Here is a 17,864-nt window from a genome sequence, read left to right on the forward strand (position 1 = left end):
AGATGGCTGAAACTGCAAACTGGAGAGCTGCTGAATAAAAAGCTAAATAACTAAAAAGAAAAGCACAAATAATAAAAAATGAAAACCGACTGCAAGTTGTCTAAGAGCATCACTCTCTACATCATACTAAGGGCCACATTTACAAAGCTCGAGTGAAGGATTAGAATGAAAAAAACTTCGAATTTCGAAGTTTTTTTTGGGGTACTTCGACCATCGAGTAGGCTACTTTGACCTTCGACTTTGAATCTAACGATTCAAACTAAAAATGGTTCGACCATTCGATAGTCGAAGTACTCTCTCGTTAAAAAAAAACTACCTAATTCGCCACTTTAAACCTACCGAGCATCAATGTTAGCCTATGGCGACCTTCCACATAAGCTTTCTAAGCTTTTTTTGATCGAAGGAAAATCCTTTGATCAATGGATTAAAATCCTTTGAATGGTTCGATTCGAAGGAATTAATTGTTCGATCGTTCGTTTTTTCCTTTGATCGTTCGATCGAAGTATTTGCGGTAAATCCTTCGGCTTCGATATTCGAAGTCGAAGGATTTTACTTTGAGGGTCGTATATCGAGGGTTAATTAACACTCAATAAACTGACCAATAGTAAATGTGCCCCTAAAAGTTAATATCAAGGTGAACTACCCCTTGAAGCTAATTCAGCTAATAACTGGTGGGGGAGTGGTGGGTGAGAAGTAAATGTGAAATGAAAACAACTCTCCATTACAGCTTTATAAATACAACACATTATAATATATATATATATATTTTATTTATTTATTTTTTTAATTAAAGGAGACATTTTGTGTAAAAAATAACACAAAATCATTTAGATATAGAAAATTGATCTTAAAAAAGTAGTGTGTCAGGCCATTTATTGAATATTGAATTTCTGCAAAAACTCTAATAATCCCTCCCTTTCCTTCCACTTCCTGCTCCCTGAATTCCCAGGCTGTGCAGGGCGGCGCCAATCAGCTCACTGTACTGTAGGAAGGGAACCAATCAGCAGCTAGCCGGACCTGATAGGGAACTGAAGCCTGTCTGTGCTTGTGTGACTGCAGGGCTGTGATTGGCTGTACCCCTTCTACTGTGCTTCTGGTAGGGACCGTTAAGACAAGCCCATTCCTCATTTGAAACACAGACAGGGACCAGAGACATCTATAGGGAGCTCCAATAAAGGGGCTGTTTTTAAAGGTAATATCAATGTTTAGCACCATGTAAAAGCAACACCTTATATTACTTATAATTGCCTACAAAAATTAGGGTTTTTTTTTTCATTTATCCTATATGTCTCCTTTAAAAGAATAGGCAGAATACAGTTTGAGCATAAGTTCTGTTTATTTTGCACGATGAAGAATGTATATATGTAAATAAAACATTCAACTCAATCTGGCCCAGAAAATCCGAGGTGGCTGCGGTGGTGAGAATATCCTACCTAAAGCAAATGAGAGAGAAGACTACACTACACAACCTCGCCTGTGCACCTTCAGCCTCTGGTTACACGAAACCAACAGAAACAGAACTCTTCAGTATCGAAAAAACTGTATCCCCTGCTCCTAACAAGCTGCCCATATTATCTGTACCTGTCAAGAACGATCCAATGAAGAAACATTCCGGCACAGCAGTGCAACTGTCATAGAATACTTCCTGCAGCCGATATGTGTCATATAGAAAGTGAAAGCAAACACACAATGACAAACAGTTGAGCAGTCAGAATGTGTGCAAAGGTCTTGTGCTAAAGGTAAACTGTTCCTATGTTACAATCTATTTTTCTAAGACCTTTTACCATTGTACTAATTTGTATGGTATCACTAAAGCTAGAGGTAATGTAGGTGATCGTCAGTAGCAATAGGAAGGAATGAAAGTATATATTGAGCTAGGACATCCTGCTAGTGTAGGTGACCCCTGTTTTATATACATAAGGGAGTGGTATGAGCACCAGCCCTTCTTGTATCCCCCTCAGTGATGGAGAAAGGATGTAGTTTAGAGCTTGGAGTGGAAGAACCCAATGAAGAGACAGTCCCAAAGGGTAGACCCAAAGAAAAGCCAAAGTCATGAAAAGGAGTAGCCCGGATGGCATTTGACATATTTAGATGTTCTAGGCGTTTGAGATATTTAATGAGCATATATATATATATATATATATATATATATATATATATATATATATATATATATATATATATATATATATATATATATATATATATATATATATATATATATATAAGATAATCAGGAAGCCGGCACAGCACGTCAAAAAGTCATCGCTGCCTGGGTGCAATATGCCCAAAAATTAAGTAGAGAAGTGAAGAAGCTTGACTCACAGGACTTATCAAAATCAAAAATGGTGTTTATTTCAATATAAGTAACTAACGTTTCGGCTTGCACTCAAGCCTTTCTCAAAGTGCAAATACAAACATTCATCAACCTTTTAAACCCAAAATGGCGGGAAATTAGGGGTAGTGACGTCAGCTGACGTGTGTGGGGAAATTCCACTGTGTAGTTAGTAGTTCAAGTGAATGAAAAGCAATACATAATAAAGATACAATAGTGTCAATTACAGGCAATAAACAAATGTAAACAATCTGTTACACAAATGTAAACAATCTGGACACTTTTTGCCTACAACAGTAACAGATTGTTTACATTTGTTTATTGCCTGTAATTGACACTATTGTATCTTTATTATGTATTGCTTTTCATTCACTTGAACTACTAACTACACAGTGGAATTTCCCCACACTTGATGTTCTGTCTGCACAGTGGAATTTCCCCACACACGTCAGCTGACGTCACTACCCCTAATTTCCCGCCATTTTGGGTTTAAAAGGTTGATGAATGTTTGTATTTGCACTTTGAGAAAGGCTTGAGTGCAAGCCGAAACGTTAGTTACTTATATTGAAATAAACACCATTTTTGATTTTGATAAGTCCTGTGAGTGCGAGCTTCTTCACTTCTCTCACTCTCTCTCTCTCTCTCTCTCTCTCTCTCTCTCTCTCTCTCTCTCTCTCTCTCTCTCTCTCTCTCTCTCTCTCTCTCTCTCTCTCTCTCTCTCTCTCTCTCTCTCTCTCTCTCTCTCTCTCTCTCTCTCTCTCTCTCTCTCTCTCTCTCTCTCTCTATATATATATTTGTAAACAGACTTTTTTGGATGTGCTCTAACCCCTCGGCCAATAATTTTAATACAATGAGGTAACACGCAAAAAATCCTTCTTATGATCGCTCACCCTATAACTGGGTGGGTCCAGGTGCAGATGCCCCGGACCAGTCCCTTAAATTGTTACTCTCATAGGCATTCAAATCAGGTTACTCACTGCTCCACGACTCTGGCTTGGGTGCAACGTCCGGAACCCGTAGCTTAGGGAGGCCTGGCCGACAAACACTTCAAAACTGTTGCGTGCACTTTCACAAACCAGAGACCAGCGGTGATTTAAAAGCAACCCCCAACATTTCTCCTAGGGAAATAAAGTAAATGTTGGGGAAATAAAGTTGCTTTTTAATTCACCGCTGGTCTCCTGTTTGTGAAAGTGCACGCAACAGTTTTGAAATATTTAATGAGGAGCCTCCAACTACACAGGGGGTATGGATACGTTAGTTCCCTTGGTGAGCAAGCCAGCAGCTTAGTAGTGCAAACATGTAGACTAACAAGGAGTAGTCACAATAGATGAGAGGAGCCCCTTGAAGTACAGTAAGAGCTGAGGTTCTTAAGTAATGTTAAGCTGCTAAAACTATTATTAATTCTACTGAGCTACATAACTTTGCCCTTCTAGAGAAAAAAGCTTACCATGGAGCACATTTTCTTTGCATTTTACTGCATACAAAGCAAAGGAATAGAACAAGGTGGCCCAATGTTTAGCAGCAGGCCTTGCAGACTTGGGGTTTGTTTGTTCTCACTATGCTTGTGTGGGTTTCCCTTCCTAGACCTTGGTAGAAATTTCCTCCGCAGGGGCAACGAAAAATGCATAAAGGTGAGTGATTTAAATATGACTTACATTGACATTTGCACTAGTCTTGAGTTATGTGTGACCTTTCCTTGTCCTGGAAGTGGATGGGGCAACACGTATAGTAGAGCACGATGGTTATAGCAAGATGGCAACAGAAGGACACAACACAGCACTGGGATGATAGGTTCAGTTCCAGCCAGGGCACTGCAAGGTTTTGCATTCTCTCCATGAAGGTTCCCTCCATGTACTCTGGTTTCCTTCCACACTTCAAAACTTCTATGTGCTAATTGGCCTCTGGTCAACGTAAAGGGGTTGTTCACCTTTAATTTAACTTTTAGTATGTTATAGAATGGTCCATTCTAAGCAACTTTTCAGTTGGTCTTCATTGTTTATTTTTTTATAATTCTTTAGAATTGTTTGCCTTTTTATTCTTTTATTCAAATCAATGCATGGTTGCCAGGGTAATGTGGACCCTAGCAACCAGATTGTTAATATTGTAAACTGGAGAGTTACTGCATAAAAAGCTACATAACTCAAAAACTACAAATAATAACAAAAATGTAAACTAATTTCAAATCATCATCATCATCATCATTTAATTATATAGCGCTGTCAAGATACGCAGTGCTTAAAATCTCAGAATATCGCTCTCTACATCATACTAAAAGTTAACTCAGAGGTGCACGTCCCCTTTAAAGTGTATATGTGGACCACAAATTTGACAGGGCCAGGAACTAATCTAAATTATGAACAATCTGTGTAAGGTATTGCAATATATGTCAGTGTTATATAAAAACTTTTTAGTGTTATTGCCAAATATGTAGTCTTAAAGAAACAGTTCAGTGTAAAAATAAAAACTGGGTAAATAGATAGGATGTGCAAAATATAAAAATGTTTCTAATATAGTTAGTTAGCCAAAAATGTAATGTATAAAGGCTGGAGTGAGTGGATGTGTAACATAATAGCCAGAACACTACTTCCTGCTTTTCAGCTCTCTAACTCTGAGTTAGTCAGTGACTATAAGGGGGGCCACATGGGACATAACTGTTCAGTGAGTTTGCAATTGATCCTCAGCATTAAGCTCAGATTCAAAAGCAACAGTTATGACCCATGTGGCCCCGTCAAGTCACTGATTGGTTCCTGCCTGGTAATAGCAAGAAGTAGTGTTCTGGCTATTATGTTACACATCCAGTCACTGTCTCCAGGCTTTATACATTCCATTTTTGGCTAACTAACTATATTAGAAATATTTTTTATTTTGCACAGCCTATTTATTTACCCAGTGTTTATACTGAACAATTCTTTAAAGTTGATTCTGACAAAGTTCCCACCACCCACCAACAGCTTAAAGCTATGAAAGTGCTGGGAGTTCAGCAAAACCAGTGGCCCCAAATTACCATCATGTTTCGGGCCCCATTTTGTTAATCTCAATCTCTTTTACTTTAGGCATCCCCACCACCCAAGACTCGATTTTATGTGATGGTACAGCTGGGTCTTTTAGTCTTGTTGGAGTCTTGCTGGAGCCTCCAAGAACTGATGGGTCTTAGCTGGAGCAGGGCCGATTTAAGGCCTTGGTGGGCCCTGGGCAGAGATTGTTTGGTGGGCCCCCCTCATCCTGAAAAAAATGTCCTCCCACCATTACCATAGGACACAGTTATACTCACACTAGATAAAAGGAAAACAAAAGCAAACATATTGCATTTAGATTGTTTTATTGATTCTAGATTAAGAACTTCAATATTTTTGCACACACTGGGTATGTTGCAGTAGTTCTGATCAAGCCTCAAGAAAGAAACTAACACTAGAACCCGGTTTCTGTTTTACAAGTTTTAAAGAAGAATGAAGACTATGGATGCAACCATATGCAAAAACACTTATTTGTACAGTATGTTGCAGTAGTTCTGATCAAGCTCAAAGAAACAAACATTAACACCAAACACTGTTTCTGTTTTACAAATTTTAAAGAATGAAGAACAGATGCAACCATATTCAAAAACACTTTTTGTACACACTGGGTATGTTGCAGTAGTTCTGATCAAGCTTAAAGAAAGAAACCCCAGAACCCGGTTTCTGTTTTACACATTTTAAAGAATAATGAATATGGATGCAACCATATGCAAAAAACTCTTATTTGTACACACTGGGTATGTTGCAGTAATTCTGGTCAAGTTTAAAGTAACATTAACACAAGTGTTTCAATTTTTTAGAAGGGCTGAAGAAGAAAGAAGAATATGGATGCAACCATATGCAAAAACAATATTTTTTGTACACACTGGGTATGTTGCAGTAGTTCTGATCAAGCTTAAAGGAACATTTACACCAGAATTTTTTTTACAAGTTTTCAAGAAGAATAATGAAGAATATAGATGGAACCATGTGTAAAAACACTATTTGTACACACTGGGTATGTTGCAGGATTTCTGATCAAGCTTCAAGAAAGATACTAACACCAAAACCCGGTTTTTGTTTTACAAGTTTTGAAGAAGAATGAAAACTATGGATGCAACCATATGCAAAAACACTTATTTGTACAGACTGGGTATGTTGCAGTAGTTCTGATCAAGCTCAAAGAAACAAACATTAACACCAAACACGGTTTCTGTTTTACAAATTTTAAAGAATGAAGAACATGGATGCAACCATATGCTAAAACACTATTTTTTGTACACACTGGGTATGTTGCAGCAGTTATGATCAAGCTTCAAGAAAGAAACCCCAGAACCCGGTTTTTGTTTTACAAGTTTTGAAGAAGAATGAAGACTATGAATGCAACCATATGCAAAAGCACTTGCATGTTCCAGTAGTTCCAGTCAAGCTTTAAGTAACTAACACAAGTGTTTCAATTTTTTAGAAGGTGTGAAGAAGTAAAGAAGAACATGCATGTAGGATATACAATATCCTTTGTGCATGTATGAGGTTTTTCAGAAGCTTTACTTCTTGATCAAAATGGAGTAGCATGCTTTGATATAAGTTGCTGCTCTCATGTTTTAGTGTCAGTGATCCTGACTTGTATTTTTTTGAATTTGGAGGTGGTGACATTAATTGAGCCCGGCAATGGCAACATTAATACCAGAACAGTGTTTCCATTTTTTACATTTTTACAAACAGATAAGTAATGAAGAAGAATATGGATGTACTGTAAGCATGCAAAAGCACTATTTTTTGTACACACTTGGCATGTTGCAGTCGTTCTGATGATGTAATGAAGAATATGAATATAGATGATCTAATACTGCTTAGATTAATGTTTGCTTATGTTCTGAATAAAGACTGCAAATCTAAAACTTTTTCCTGGACTTTTGGATTGAAAAGGATTGTACAATATCACTGAAATCCAAACTCTGTACAATATCATTTTCTATTGCCATAAGTGTTAAAGCGTTAAGCCGCTGTTCTTGCATTTGGGAGCGTAATTCTGACTTTATAAATTTAAGTTTAGAGAAAGAACGCTCTCCCCCAGCTACAGAAACATGCAATGTTAAGTATATGCGGAGGGCAATCTCCACATTTGGGTAGACACAAATAATGTTTTTCTCTCTCAAAAATTGACTGCAGTAAATGCTATTCTGAACAACATTTGTGGAATTATAGGACTGCAGTAAGCTCTGAAATGCAACAACTTCATCTGGAAATGTGAACTCCAAATCATTTGGATATGCCATTTGAAGATTGGATGCATTTGTTCTTAACAAATCTAGTTTTCTTAAAGTAAGATCATCTAGGAATCCAAATCTATTATCCAGTGTGGTGTATGCTTTTATTCTTTCCTGAAGACAGGTGACAAGTGTGTCAATTATGACATTGAATGATTCCACTTTGAACTTTTTACAGCCTTGAAGAACAGTATTTTCTTTTTCCTTTTCATCAAAAAAGGCTTTACGTTTACGAAGCCTGGTGGCCTCAAAAGTGCTGTTAGGCATAAGAACTGAAGCATCAGTACAGATCTTCTCAAATTCATCTCTGAGACTTGCAACATATGTTTCCAGGGACCTTAGCATGTTGGTAGCTGTTCCAAGGTTCATGGAACTAGACTGTAAGTAAACACTAGTTAAGTTAAATTGCTCCAGAATTCGGTTCCAAAGTACACACATTATGACATTTTCCAATTTTTCCAGTTTTTTAATTAATGGTTTTGCAAGCTTACGTGTGTCTACATATTCTTCTTCATTACTTTCAATTTTTTTTAAACACTGCAGTATGTTGCAGTAGTTTTGAAATAAAGCTTTAACAGCATTTGCATGAGATGACCATCGTGTGTCTCCAAGCCCTTTTAGGGTCAAAACTCTACCTTTCTCATTTGGCTTTAAGTGACTAAGTAGCAATTCCCAGCGGTGTGTAGAGCCTGAGAAAAAATCATACAATAGCTGCACAAGTGAAAAAAAATCAGCTGCGGTGGGGCAGACACTTACAGCTCGCTGGCCAACCAAGTTAAGGGAGTGTGCACTGCAAGGCACATATTCAGCTAGTGGGTTCACTTTCTGAATATGAGTCTTTACTCCTTTATACTTTCCGGACATGTTACTTGCATTGTCATATGCTTGACCACGACAATCTTTAATCGGTATTTTATGTTCTTCAAGAGTCTTTAATATGGTATTTGCCAAAGACTCTCCAGTGTGTGAATGAATTGGTACAAATTGCAGAAATCTCTCTACTGGTTGACCAGTACACTTGTTGACAAAGCGAACTGTAAATGTCAGCTGATCTACATGATTTACGTCTGGAGTGGAGTCCACACATAAAGAATAATATTTTCCAGATATTATTTCTTTAACAATTTGGTTCTGGACTTTGCGACCCATCATGGTAATCATCTCTTCACAGATACCCAAAGACAGGTAAGAAGGCTTACCTCGCCCTTTGTTACCATACTTTTCTATGTGTGCAGCTATGAATGGATCAAACTGAGCCAAGTATTCAAGAGATCCAAGGTACACACCATTATTTGGAGAGCCAAATCTCTCTACTGTGCCACGAAAGGGTAAACCATACTGGGAGAGAAATTTCACTGTGGCAACAACACGTCTTAAGACATCTTTCCAATACCTCTCTCGGATTTCAAGTGTCTTTTGTACTTCAGAATCTATTCTACCTTGTACATGGCACCTTTTAATATAGGCTTTTACACACCGCTGATGTTCTGCACTATTTTCATGGTGTATGAGGCAGTCAGATGCATGCTTCCAGTCACTAAAGCCATAATAAGAAAATGCTGTCGTTTTTGTTGAAAAAAGTCGACAGTGAAAACAAAATATGTTTCCCTCAGAAGGTGAATAGATAATGAAGCTTCTTACCACAGTTTCTCCATTTGGCATTATACGCTCTACCATTTCATTATTGAAAGACCGTTTCACACCACCAGAATAACGTCTTTCTGAAACATTGTACTTTCCAGTAAAATTTCTACACATTTGTGGACCATGACAACACCAATAATCCTGAAGCAAATTTTTATTTTGCTTTGGCCACAAAGCAGGATCAGTAGAAGCCACAATTTTATCTTTTTCACTATTGGAAATACTTGCTATAGAAGCAGCTGTAGAAAAAGCAATATTATCTATTTCACCTGTTTCTGGACAAATTTGTACATCAGTGTGTGCAAGCTCAGTATCATTTGTTTCCAGTAACTTTGTAATTTCACTCTGTTCTGTTAAATGACATATATTTGCATTATCCGTTGTCTCAGACAAACTTGTAACCAAATCATGTGATGTGCACGTAGGGCTTGCAGTCACTTCAACAGTATTCAAAAATGCATCATTTGTACTTGTATGAGGTTTTTCAGGAAATTGTGATAATGTAGCTTTAATTCTAAATTCTGACCAAAACCGAGTAGCATGCTTTGATATAAGCTGTTGTTCTCTCTTCTTTTTAAAACACTCTTTTCTTTTAAGTGATCCTGACTTGTGTTTTTTTGAATTTGAAGGTGGTGACATTATTGGACCCCTGCAATTCCAATAAAAATGAAAAATTCAGTATCTGAGTCACACTTATTTGGTAAAACTGTAAAATACATTTGTATTTTAGAATGTTATAACTAGGCTAGGAATCCAAGTTACTATTCAGGATTGTCATGCTATGTAAGCGAAGGCCTAATTCAAAATGAAACTTAAAGGCAGCATGATTAACCCATCCTAAACTCTACTCTGTTAACAATTACTTTTACTAATATACTTGGTCAGGTATGGCCAATTTTGTGGTTTGTCGAAAAGACGTAAACATCTGAGGTGCAGAGGCATCAGTAGGAACAATACAATAACAGTTTGTGGTGTTACTTACAGTGAAGATTAGCAGGCGGTGTATGCAGGGCCACACTGAGTTATTCCAGCAAAAGCAAGGCAACCATCCAGGCTACAGTAGGTTTCCTATATGGGCAGCGCTGTCTGATGTACCAAATTTCCAGTATCAGTAAGGTAGAAGAGATGTACCAAATTTCCAGTATCAGTAAGGTAGAAGAGGCAATTCTAGGAAAACATAAATCTGACTAAGTACCAGAAGTGGAGTTACATATACATTAAAACAGATTTCTACCCAAGGCAATTCTAGTTTTTATATTGGAGGCATTACTTACAGTGAAGATTAGCAGGTGGTGTATGCAGGGCCACACTGAGTAATTCATGCAGAGGCAATTGTCCAGGCTAGGCTACAGTAGGTAATATGGAACTGTGGAAGTAAAGCACCTTTATATTAACTTTTAGTTTTTTATTTGTAGTTTGAGTTAGTTAGCTTTTTATTCAGCTGCTCTTCAATTTGCCTCTTAAGCAATCTGGTAACTAGGGTCCAAATTACCCTAGCAACCATGCATTGATTTAAATAAGAGACAGGAATATGAATAGGAGAGGCCGGAATAGAAAGATGTGTAATAAAAAGTAGCAACAACAATAATTTGTAGCCTTACAGAGCATTTGTTTTTTAGTAGGGAGTCAGTGACATTGTGATGCCCATTTGAACGCTGCAAAGAGTCAGAAGAAAAAGGCAAATAACTATAAAACTAAAAAAATAAATAATGAAAACCAATTAAAAAGTTGCTTAGAATTGGTTGTTCTAGAACTTAATACAAATTTTAATACAATTTTTAGTGGCTGGGTATGCTGTCGCTAATGCATATTATATGTATGGAATAAAACGAAGGACATGATTTAATAATTAAAAAAACAAGAAAGAAAGAAATGAGAATAAAATAAAAGATACAAAATACATCTACATTAAATGAAGAATGGTAACAGAAAACATGTCTGAATTAAATTATATTTGATTTTAATTGTTTGCGACAAAAAATGAAATAGTTAAAATTATTTCAAGGGTAACAGGAATGAATATTTTAGAGACATAAATGCTTTATTTTGTGTGTGTGCAAAGTGCTTACCAATATGTGTTATTAGAACTTCTAATAATACTGCTCAGCACGATTTGTACGAAGACAATAACCAACATAATAGAGAGATCTACAGTTGAAACTAAACCCAATTAACAAAAAATAATAAAATGATAACAAAAGAGGAATACGTATTCATCCATTTCTTAACCTTCTTAAACTGGATCCCAACGAGGATACCGAGATGATTTGGGGAGAGTATTTGATAAACTCACAAATGCAGTAAATGCCAGTAATTCATATAATGGCCTGCCTTTGACTTTTGTTGTACTTCCTAGTAAGATGTTGGTGTTTGGGGCACTAAGCGGGGTATTGAATTTAAAAGGATCCTAAAAGAGAGACACTTTAATCTCAACCCCTCCCAACACACTCACACTTGCTACCTGATCTCTTCAAACATCCTATCTGCCTCATTTGTAACCCAAGGATGGCAGGCTGTGGCTGTGGGAAAGTAGGAAAGGCTGTATCCATTAGTATATATATATATATATATATATATATATGTATCCATCCACCTTCACTGGTGCAGGTGCCACCTTATGCTATGTCATTTCTGATTTCCCCTTTATTTTTTTATTACTCATTTAAAAAAGGTCAGTATCAGGTGCAGTCACATAAATGTCATGTAATGTAATGTATATATATATATATATATATATATATATATATATATATATATATATATATATATATATATATATATATATATATATATATATAAACACACACACACACACACTTAGGCCAAGTGTTCGCACTCTGACTTTGTTTATTTCCTGGGTGCAAGGTCAATTTGTATTATTTGTGTTTCTATAACATGCTGACATCCTTGATAAAGAAGGTGGGCACCGAAATGTTGAAATAAATCACATTATTTGAAGAACAAATGAAGTGCTGGTCCTTATAGAAAAACACACACACACACACACACACACACACACACACACACACACACACACATATTGCCAGTTTGTGTTCTACAAGTCCCCCAATAGTCCTGGGTAGAAGTGCTTAGAAAGTTAGAATAAATATGTGGGTGTGTGAATATGGAGAGAAGCTAGAGATGAATGTAAAAGAATAAATGATGGATGGGGCTGCCACAGAGCAAGAGAAAGCCATCAAAGTTGGTAGGCAGAGTTGTTTTAGTGTGAGTGCAGGGAGACATTCCAGTGAGACAGATAGGGTTACAGCAGACCGGAATGGGTAAGTCGCATTGCTCTGAAATCTCAGCCTATTTGGGATGACGGGAACCAATGAGATGTCACCAGTAGCGCCGCTGCCTGACCACCAAGATTGACGTGGAAGACACGTCAAATTGATCAGAACAAACTGCAGCCAGCCAGATAACTTAGAGCGATTTTGCTCTGATCAGATAAAGATCGCCCTTGCGCTTTTGCGGTGCGACTGGAGTTGTTGTTCAGTCAGAAGGAAGGCGCAGTGCTGGGAGGAAGAGCCTCTTTAGCGCACGACCCTCCTCCTGATCTGGATCTCTGCAAAATAACCCCCCCCCTCATCCCATGTCTATCTGAGTCGCTACATTTCTGCAGAGCAGCCTCGCGATTCCCCCTAGTGCAGAGCGGAATGGGTAAGAAGTGTTTTTGTTTTTCTAATACTGGGAGAGACAGAGAGTGGATCGGGGATTCGGGGACAGTTGGAAACGCTTTCGTTTTGCGCGCACAGAGCTGAGCAATTGCATAGAAATATATGGAGTAGCGAATCCATAAGGATCGGTGTAGCTCAGAACAATAATCTATGGTTCCTATTACACTGCATGTTTGCGCGTAGCAGAACGTAGTGAATTGCGCTGCACATGAATGAGGCACCATGACAAGAGCGGCCCGGGGTAAGAAGACAGAGGCTGACCCCACCACCACCGGTCCTCACCTCAGAGTCCAGCAGTGACTGACTGTGACTGTGTGAGTCTGTGACGCACCAACGTCCAACGCGAATACGCATGCAGGCAGGCATGCAGCTGCACCCTGCACAACTCCTCCTCCTCCTCCCGGACTCCTCTCCAGACTGCGGCAGGCGGGCCTTGCTCTCCACGTATTTATAGTTTCAGGTGGTTTCCCGCACTAATTGGCCTCTTCCATTCCAGCAGTACTAGGGGGGGTGGTTGTCCCAAATTTAATTCCTTTGATCTGTTAGGAAGGGAGGCAGCCCAGATCAGCAGCAGAGAAAAAAAAAAAAAAAGCCCAAAAAAATTGTAAAAAATAAAAATAAAAAAAAAAATATTTCAATTTTTTTTTTTTTTTTAACAGGTCAACAGTGGGCCCCCCTTATAAGTGGGCCCTGGGCAGCTGCCCACTTTGCCCATTTGTTAAAGCGGCCCTGAGCTGGAGTCTTGACAAATGACAGTCACTACACATACAAAATTACTTTTATTTTGTAATTTCACAAAAATATTAATATGGGGATATTAATATGCTATTAAATGAAAATAAACATTTAATACAGTTTGTTACAGTTTGTTATGGTGTCAAATTACTCTTCTTGGTGCAGTTTCCCTTAATTTCACAAGAAAACTCAACAGAGGCACCTGAACTATTGTTATCTGTTTGGACCAACTTCCATAACAATAATCTTCAAGAATGTTCCAAGCTTTTACCCTGCTTGATTGAGAATTGTGGTGCTGATGTTCTCCTGTTTACTTAATTTATTTGTATATAGGGCTGAGAATAGAGACGAGGGGGGGGGGGGCAGACATTAAGCCAGAATAGTTCTTACAAGAAATTTCCTTTGACCAATCTGAAAATAGAGAAGAAACAAATATGAGCGGAGTTAGAGTCCAGAGAACAATGCAAAAAGGAACCAAGTTTAGCATTCACCTTTATTTATATCCCTCTTAGGTTTAATTTACAGGTTACATATAGGGGCAGATGTATGAAGGGTCGAATATTGAGGGTTAATTAACCCTCGATATTCGACTAGGAACTAAAATTCGATATTCGAAGTCGAACGATTTAGCGAAAATCCAACAATCGAAGGATTATTCGTTCGATCGAACGATTAAATCCTTCGAATCGAACGATTCGAAGGATTTTAATCCAACGATCGAAGGAATATCCTTCGATCAAAAAAACTCAGGCAAGCCTATGGGGACCTTCCCCATAGGCTAACATTGAGTTCGGTAGCTTTTAGCTGCCGAACTAGGGGGTCAAATTTTTCTTAAAGAGACAGTACTTCGACTATCGAATGGTCGAATAGTCGAACGATTTTTAGTTCGAATCGTTCGATTCGTAGTCGAAGTCGTAGTCGAAGGTCGAAGTAGCCCATTCGATGGTCGAAGTAGCCCAAAAAACACTTTGAAATTCGACGTTTTTTTAATTCGAATCCTTCACTCGAGCTTTGTAAATGTGCCCCATAGTATTTTGCATAAAGCATCTCTATGATAGTAGAGATTTGGTTTATACAGTAGATGGTCCTAAAAATCTAGACAGGGTCCCCATAGCTGATATTAGAGACTAAGAGTTGTCTATTACAAACACATGGGCAGTTCTAGTTATATTACGGGTAAGGGATCCGTTATCTGGAGTGGGTGGAGTTATTCGCATATTACAGAGGGAATTGGGAGGCATACACCAAATATCCAATAATTCCTGCTCTATATTGGGGGAAGAACTAGATCTGAAGCTTCCCCAACCTTCATATGAGATTTCACTTATGTTAAAACATGAATCCTGGCATTGTATTGCTTACCAGTAGCAGGCACTGAACCAAACTCCAGCACAGAGAACTTCGTATAATAGCAACTGGATTTTCACATAGCTGGTCCTGTAGAGATAAAATATAGTGAGAGATTACTGTCGCACAGATGGACATTTTTAATGCTTTTGTCATGAAATCTACAGGAATTGCAGGAGTTGGTGGGATTTGGGTGTAGCATGGGGGCGGGGTTTTTGACATGATTGGGGAGTGGTCAGGAGAGATCATGGGCGTGGCATTACATGGGAGGGTTTTTTTTCCATTTACTTGGTAGGGTCCGCCACCCAGAGGGAAGAGGTGGCCAGTGGGCTAATTGGGGCCCTACTTTTGAAGGAGGTAGAGGATCAGTGTAGGAACAGGACATGCTCAGTGGGCTATACATTTTATGTCATAAAGCTGTTATACAGATAGTAGAAGTAACACTGTATGCATGTCCCAAATTATTGGGTTGCACTTTCAATATTGCAGGTTATTTGTACGTAATTTATCAGGCACAAACTAATAACTGTACTCACCACAAATCCTTGTAACCCTCTTGTAAAAGGACCTGTAATCACAATCACAACCATATAGCAAGATTGATTATGGGGATCACATACAAAATGACAAAAATTGCCCTTACAGTGCTCTGATTAGTTGCCTGCTAGATACTAAAATACTAGAACTATTTTTTCTACATATCAATGTTATGTATTTGTTGCTTAAAGGAAAACTAAACCCTAAAAAATTAATATGGCATATTTTATATAGTGAACTTATTGCACGAGGCTAAAGTTTGAGCTTGTCAATAGCAGCAATGATCCAGGACTTCACACTTGTCACAGGGGGTCACCATCTTGGAAAGTGTCTGTGACACTCACATGCTCAGTGGGCTCTGATTGGCTGTTGAGAAGCTAAGCTTAGGGCTCGTCACTAATTATCCAGCAGAAAATGAGCTTCCCCTGTAATATAAGCTGATGCTACAGGTTTGCTGATTATTAAATTCTGATGCTAATTGCACTGGTTTCTGTGCTGCCATGTAGTAATTATCTGTATTAATTACTAATCAGCCTTATATTGTGGCATTTCTATTCTATGTGTACTGTATATTGTGAGTGGGTCCCTAAGCTCAGTAAGTGACAGCAGCACAGAGCATGTGCAGTGAATCAGCAGAAAAGAAGATGGGGAGCTACTGGGGCATCTTTGGAGACACAGATCTTTACTGCTAATGGGCTGTGGTTGCCTTGGACTGGTACAGAAGCCCAAACCATCATGTACAACATTTCTACCTTCTTCCTTACTTAAGCTTTAGTTCTCCTTTAAAAGTGTGGTTCACCTTTAAATATACCTTTAGTATGTTAAAGTAGTTTTTTTAATTATTTGCCTTGCTCTTCTCAGACTCCAAATGGGGCCACTGACCCCATCTACAATACAAAAGCTCTATACAGCTCCAAATGTATTGTTATTGCTACTTTTTATTGCTCATCTTTCTATTCAGGCCTCTCCTATTCATATTCCATCTTCTTAATAAAATCAATGAATGGTTGATAAGGTAATTTGATCCCTAGCAACCAGATGGCTGACATCACAATCTGGAGAGCTGCTGAATAAAAAGCCAATAACTCAGAAACCACAAATAATACAAAAATGAAAACCAACTGCCAATGGTCTCAGAATATCACTCTCTACATGATACTAACAGTTAATTTACAGATGAATAACCCCTTTGAGCATTTATTTTATTACACATGGTCCTTTATATAAATATTAATTATATCAGGGAGAAAAATTAGATAGAGATGTACCTCGGTGAGTACAATAATCACATAGGATGCATTCAGCTATCAGTGCCATTATAGCTTGAAACTTTTTCTCTCCTGTATCAGATAGAGCTTTAGTATCACAAGGCATGGTCTCCTCGGTGCTGAAGAGAAAGAGCTCCTGAGCCTTATTCTCAATGCTGGGCTGACTCATTAGGATTGCAGCCTTGTCGTTATTTTTGCTCTGCTCCAAGTGATCAACCACCACCATAATGTTCTTTTTACCTACAGATTAAACATCAGCATTGCAATGAAACACACATCAAACTTGCAAAAACGAGGTTGCTGACACATTGATATTATCAAATGTCAGATATCATAGGATAAAGCACTGAGCTTTGGGTTGAAGCTCCTCTTTGAGGTCCAACTGTTGGTCAGAGACTCCTTTGTCTCATACTAAGCTCACACACATATGAAAGAATTGTTTTATTATCCATTTAGTCACGGTTGAAAGAATATCTAGAACAGTGTACACCTCCAATCTCATCCTAAGTAGCCCTCAAGTTTGGCTTCTAGGGCTATCATCTGTTGTTTTCCACATCTCAACCTGACTGGCCCTCAGGGTGTGCCCCTCAGCAGCTGCTTCAGAGGCCCTAAAGGGGGTCAGACACACAGTTTGGGAACCTGTGGTTTAAAAGGCCATTTAAGCTTTTAGAACTAAGTAGTAAATTAATACTTCTCAAAAATAGGAGTGGTGGGTTAGTAGCCCCAGTCCCACAGAATTGACACTCATCTTGTTGAGATATGGGTTCATGTTGAGATATCAGTTTAGATTTAGAGCATGACACCACCCCGTGGCCCCGTGGTGATGTCACCATCTAAACTCCAACCTATTTGTTACATATTTGTTGGTTTTTTAACAAGGCACTTTTTCTATAAAGCACCGTATTTAGAGCTACAGGAGCTCAAACTTCTAGGCCTAAGTCGCTCACACTGTCAGAGTTGTCATTGGTCAGTTGACTGATTATGATATCTGACAATAAAGTCTCACCAAGATTTTTAGAGAGTGTATCCAGTTCCTCATCGTAGAGTGCATCTGTGAC

The 17,864-nt window shown here is 38.3% G+C and overlaps 2 protein-coding genes across 2 annotated transcripts; both read right to left on the reverse strand.

The window, feature by feature from the left end:
• Positions 1-5,276: 5,276 nt before the first annotated feature.
• On the reverse strand, positions 5,277-10,666 carry LOC121398289 (zinc finger MYM-type protein 1-like). The gene is made up of 3 exons (XM_041577329.1): positions 10,514-10,666; positions 10,222-10,406; positions 5,277-9,888 (listed from the first exon to the last, which is right to left on the reverse strand). The coding sequence occupies exon 3, from the start codon at positions 9,876-9,878 to the stop codon at positions 7,221-7,223; it is 2,658 nt and encodes an 885-aa protein (XP_041433263.1). The 5' UTR covers positions 9,879-9,888; positions 10,222-10,406; positions 10,514-10,666; the 3' UTR covers positions 5,277-7,220.
• Positions 10,667-13,685: 3,019 nt separating this feature from the next.
• On the reverse strand, positions 13,686-17,047 carry LOC121398290. Its single transcript, XM_041577330.1, has 4 exons — positions 16,807-17,047; positions 15,538-15,569; positions 15,017-15,091; positions 13,686-14,065 (listed from the first exon to the last, which is right to left on the reverse strand). The coding sequence occupies exons 1-4, from the start codon at positions 17,030-17,032 to the stop codon at positions 14,024-14,026; spliced, it is 375 nt and encodes a 124-aa protein (XP_041433264.1). The 5' UTR covers positions 17,033-17,047; the 3' UTR covers positions 13,686-14,023.
• Positions 17,048-17,864: the final 817 nt, after the last annotated feature.

Source organism: Xenopus laevis, chromosome 9_10L (assembly GCF_017654675.1).
Source record: "Xenopus laevis strain J_2021 chromosome 9_10L, Xenopus_laevis_v10.1, whole genome shotgun sequence".
NCBI lineage: Eukaryota > Metazoa > Chordata > Amphibia > Anura > Pipidae > Xenopus > Xenopus laevis.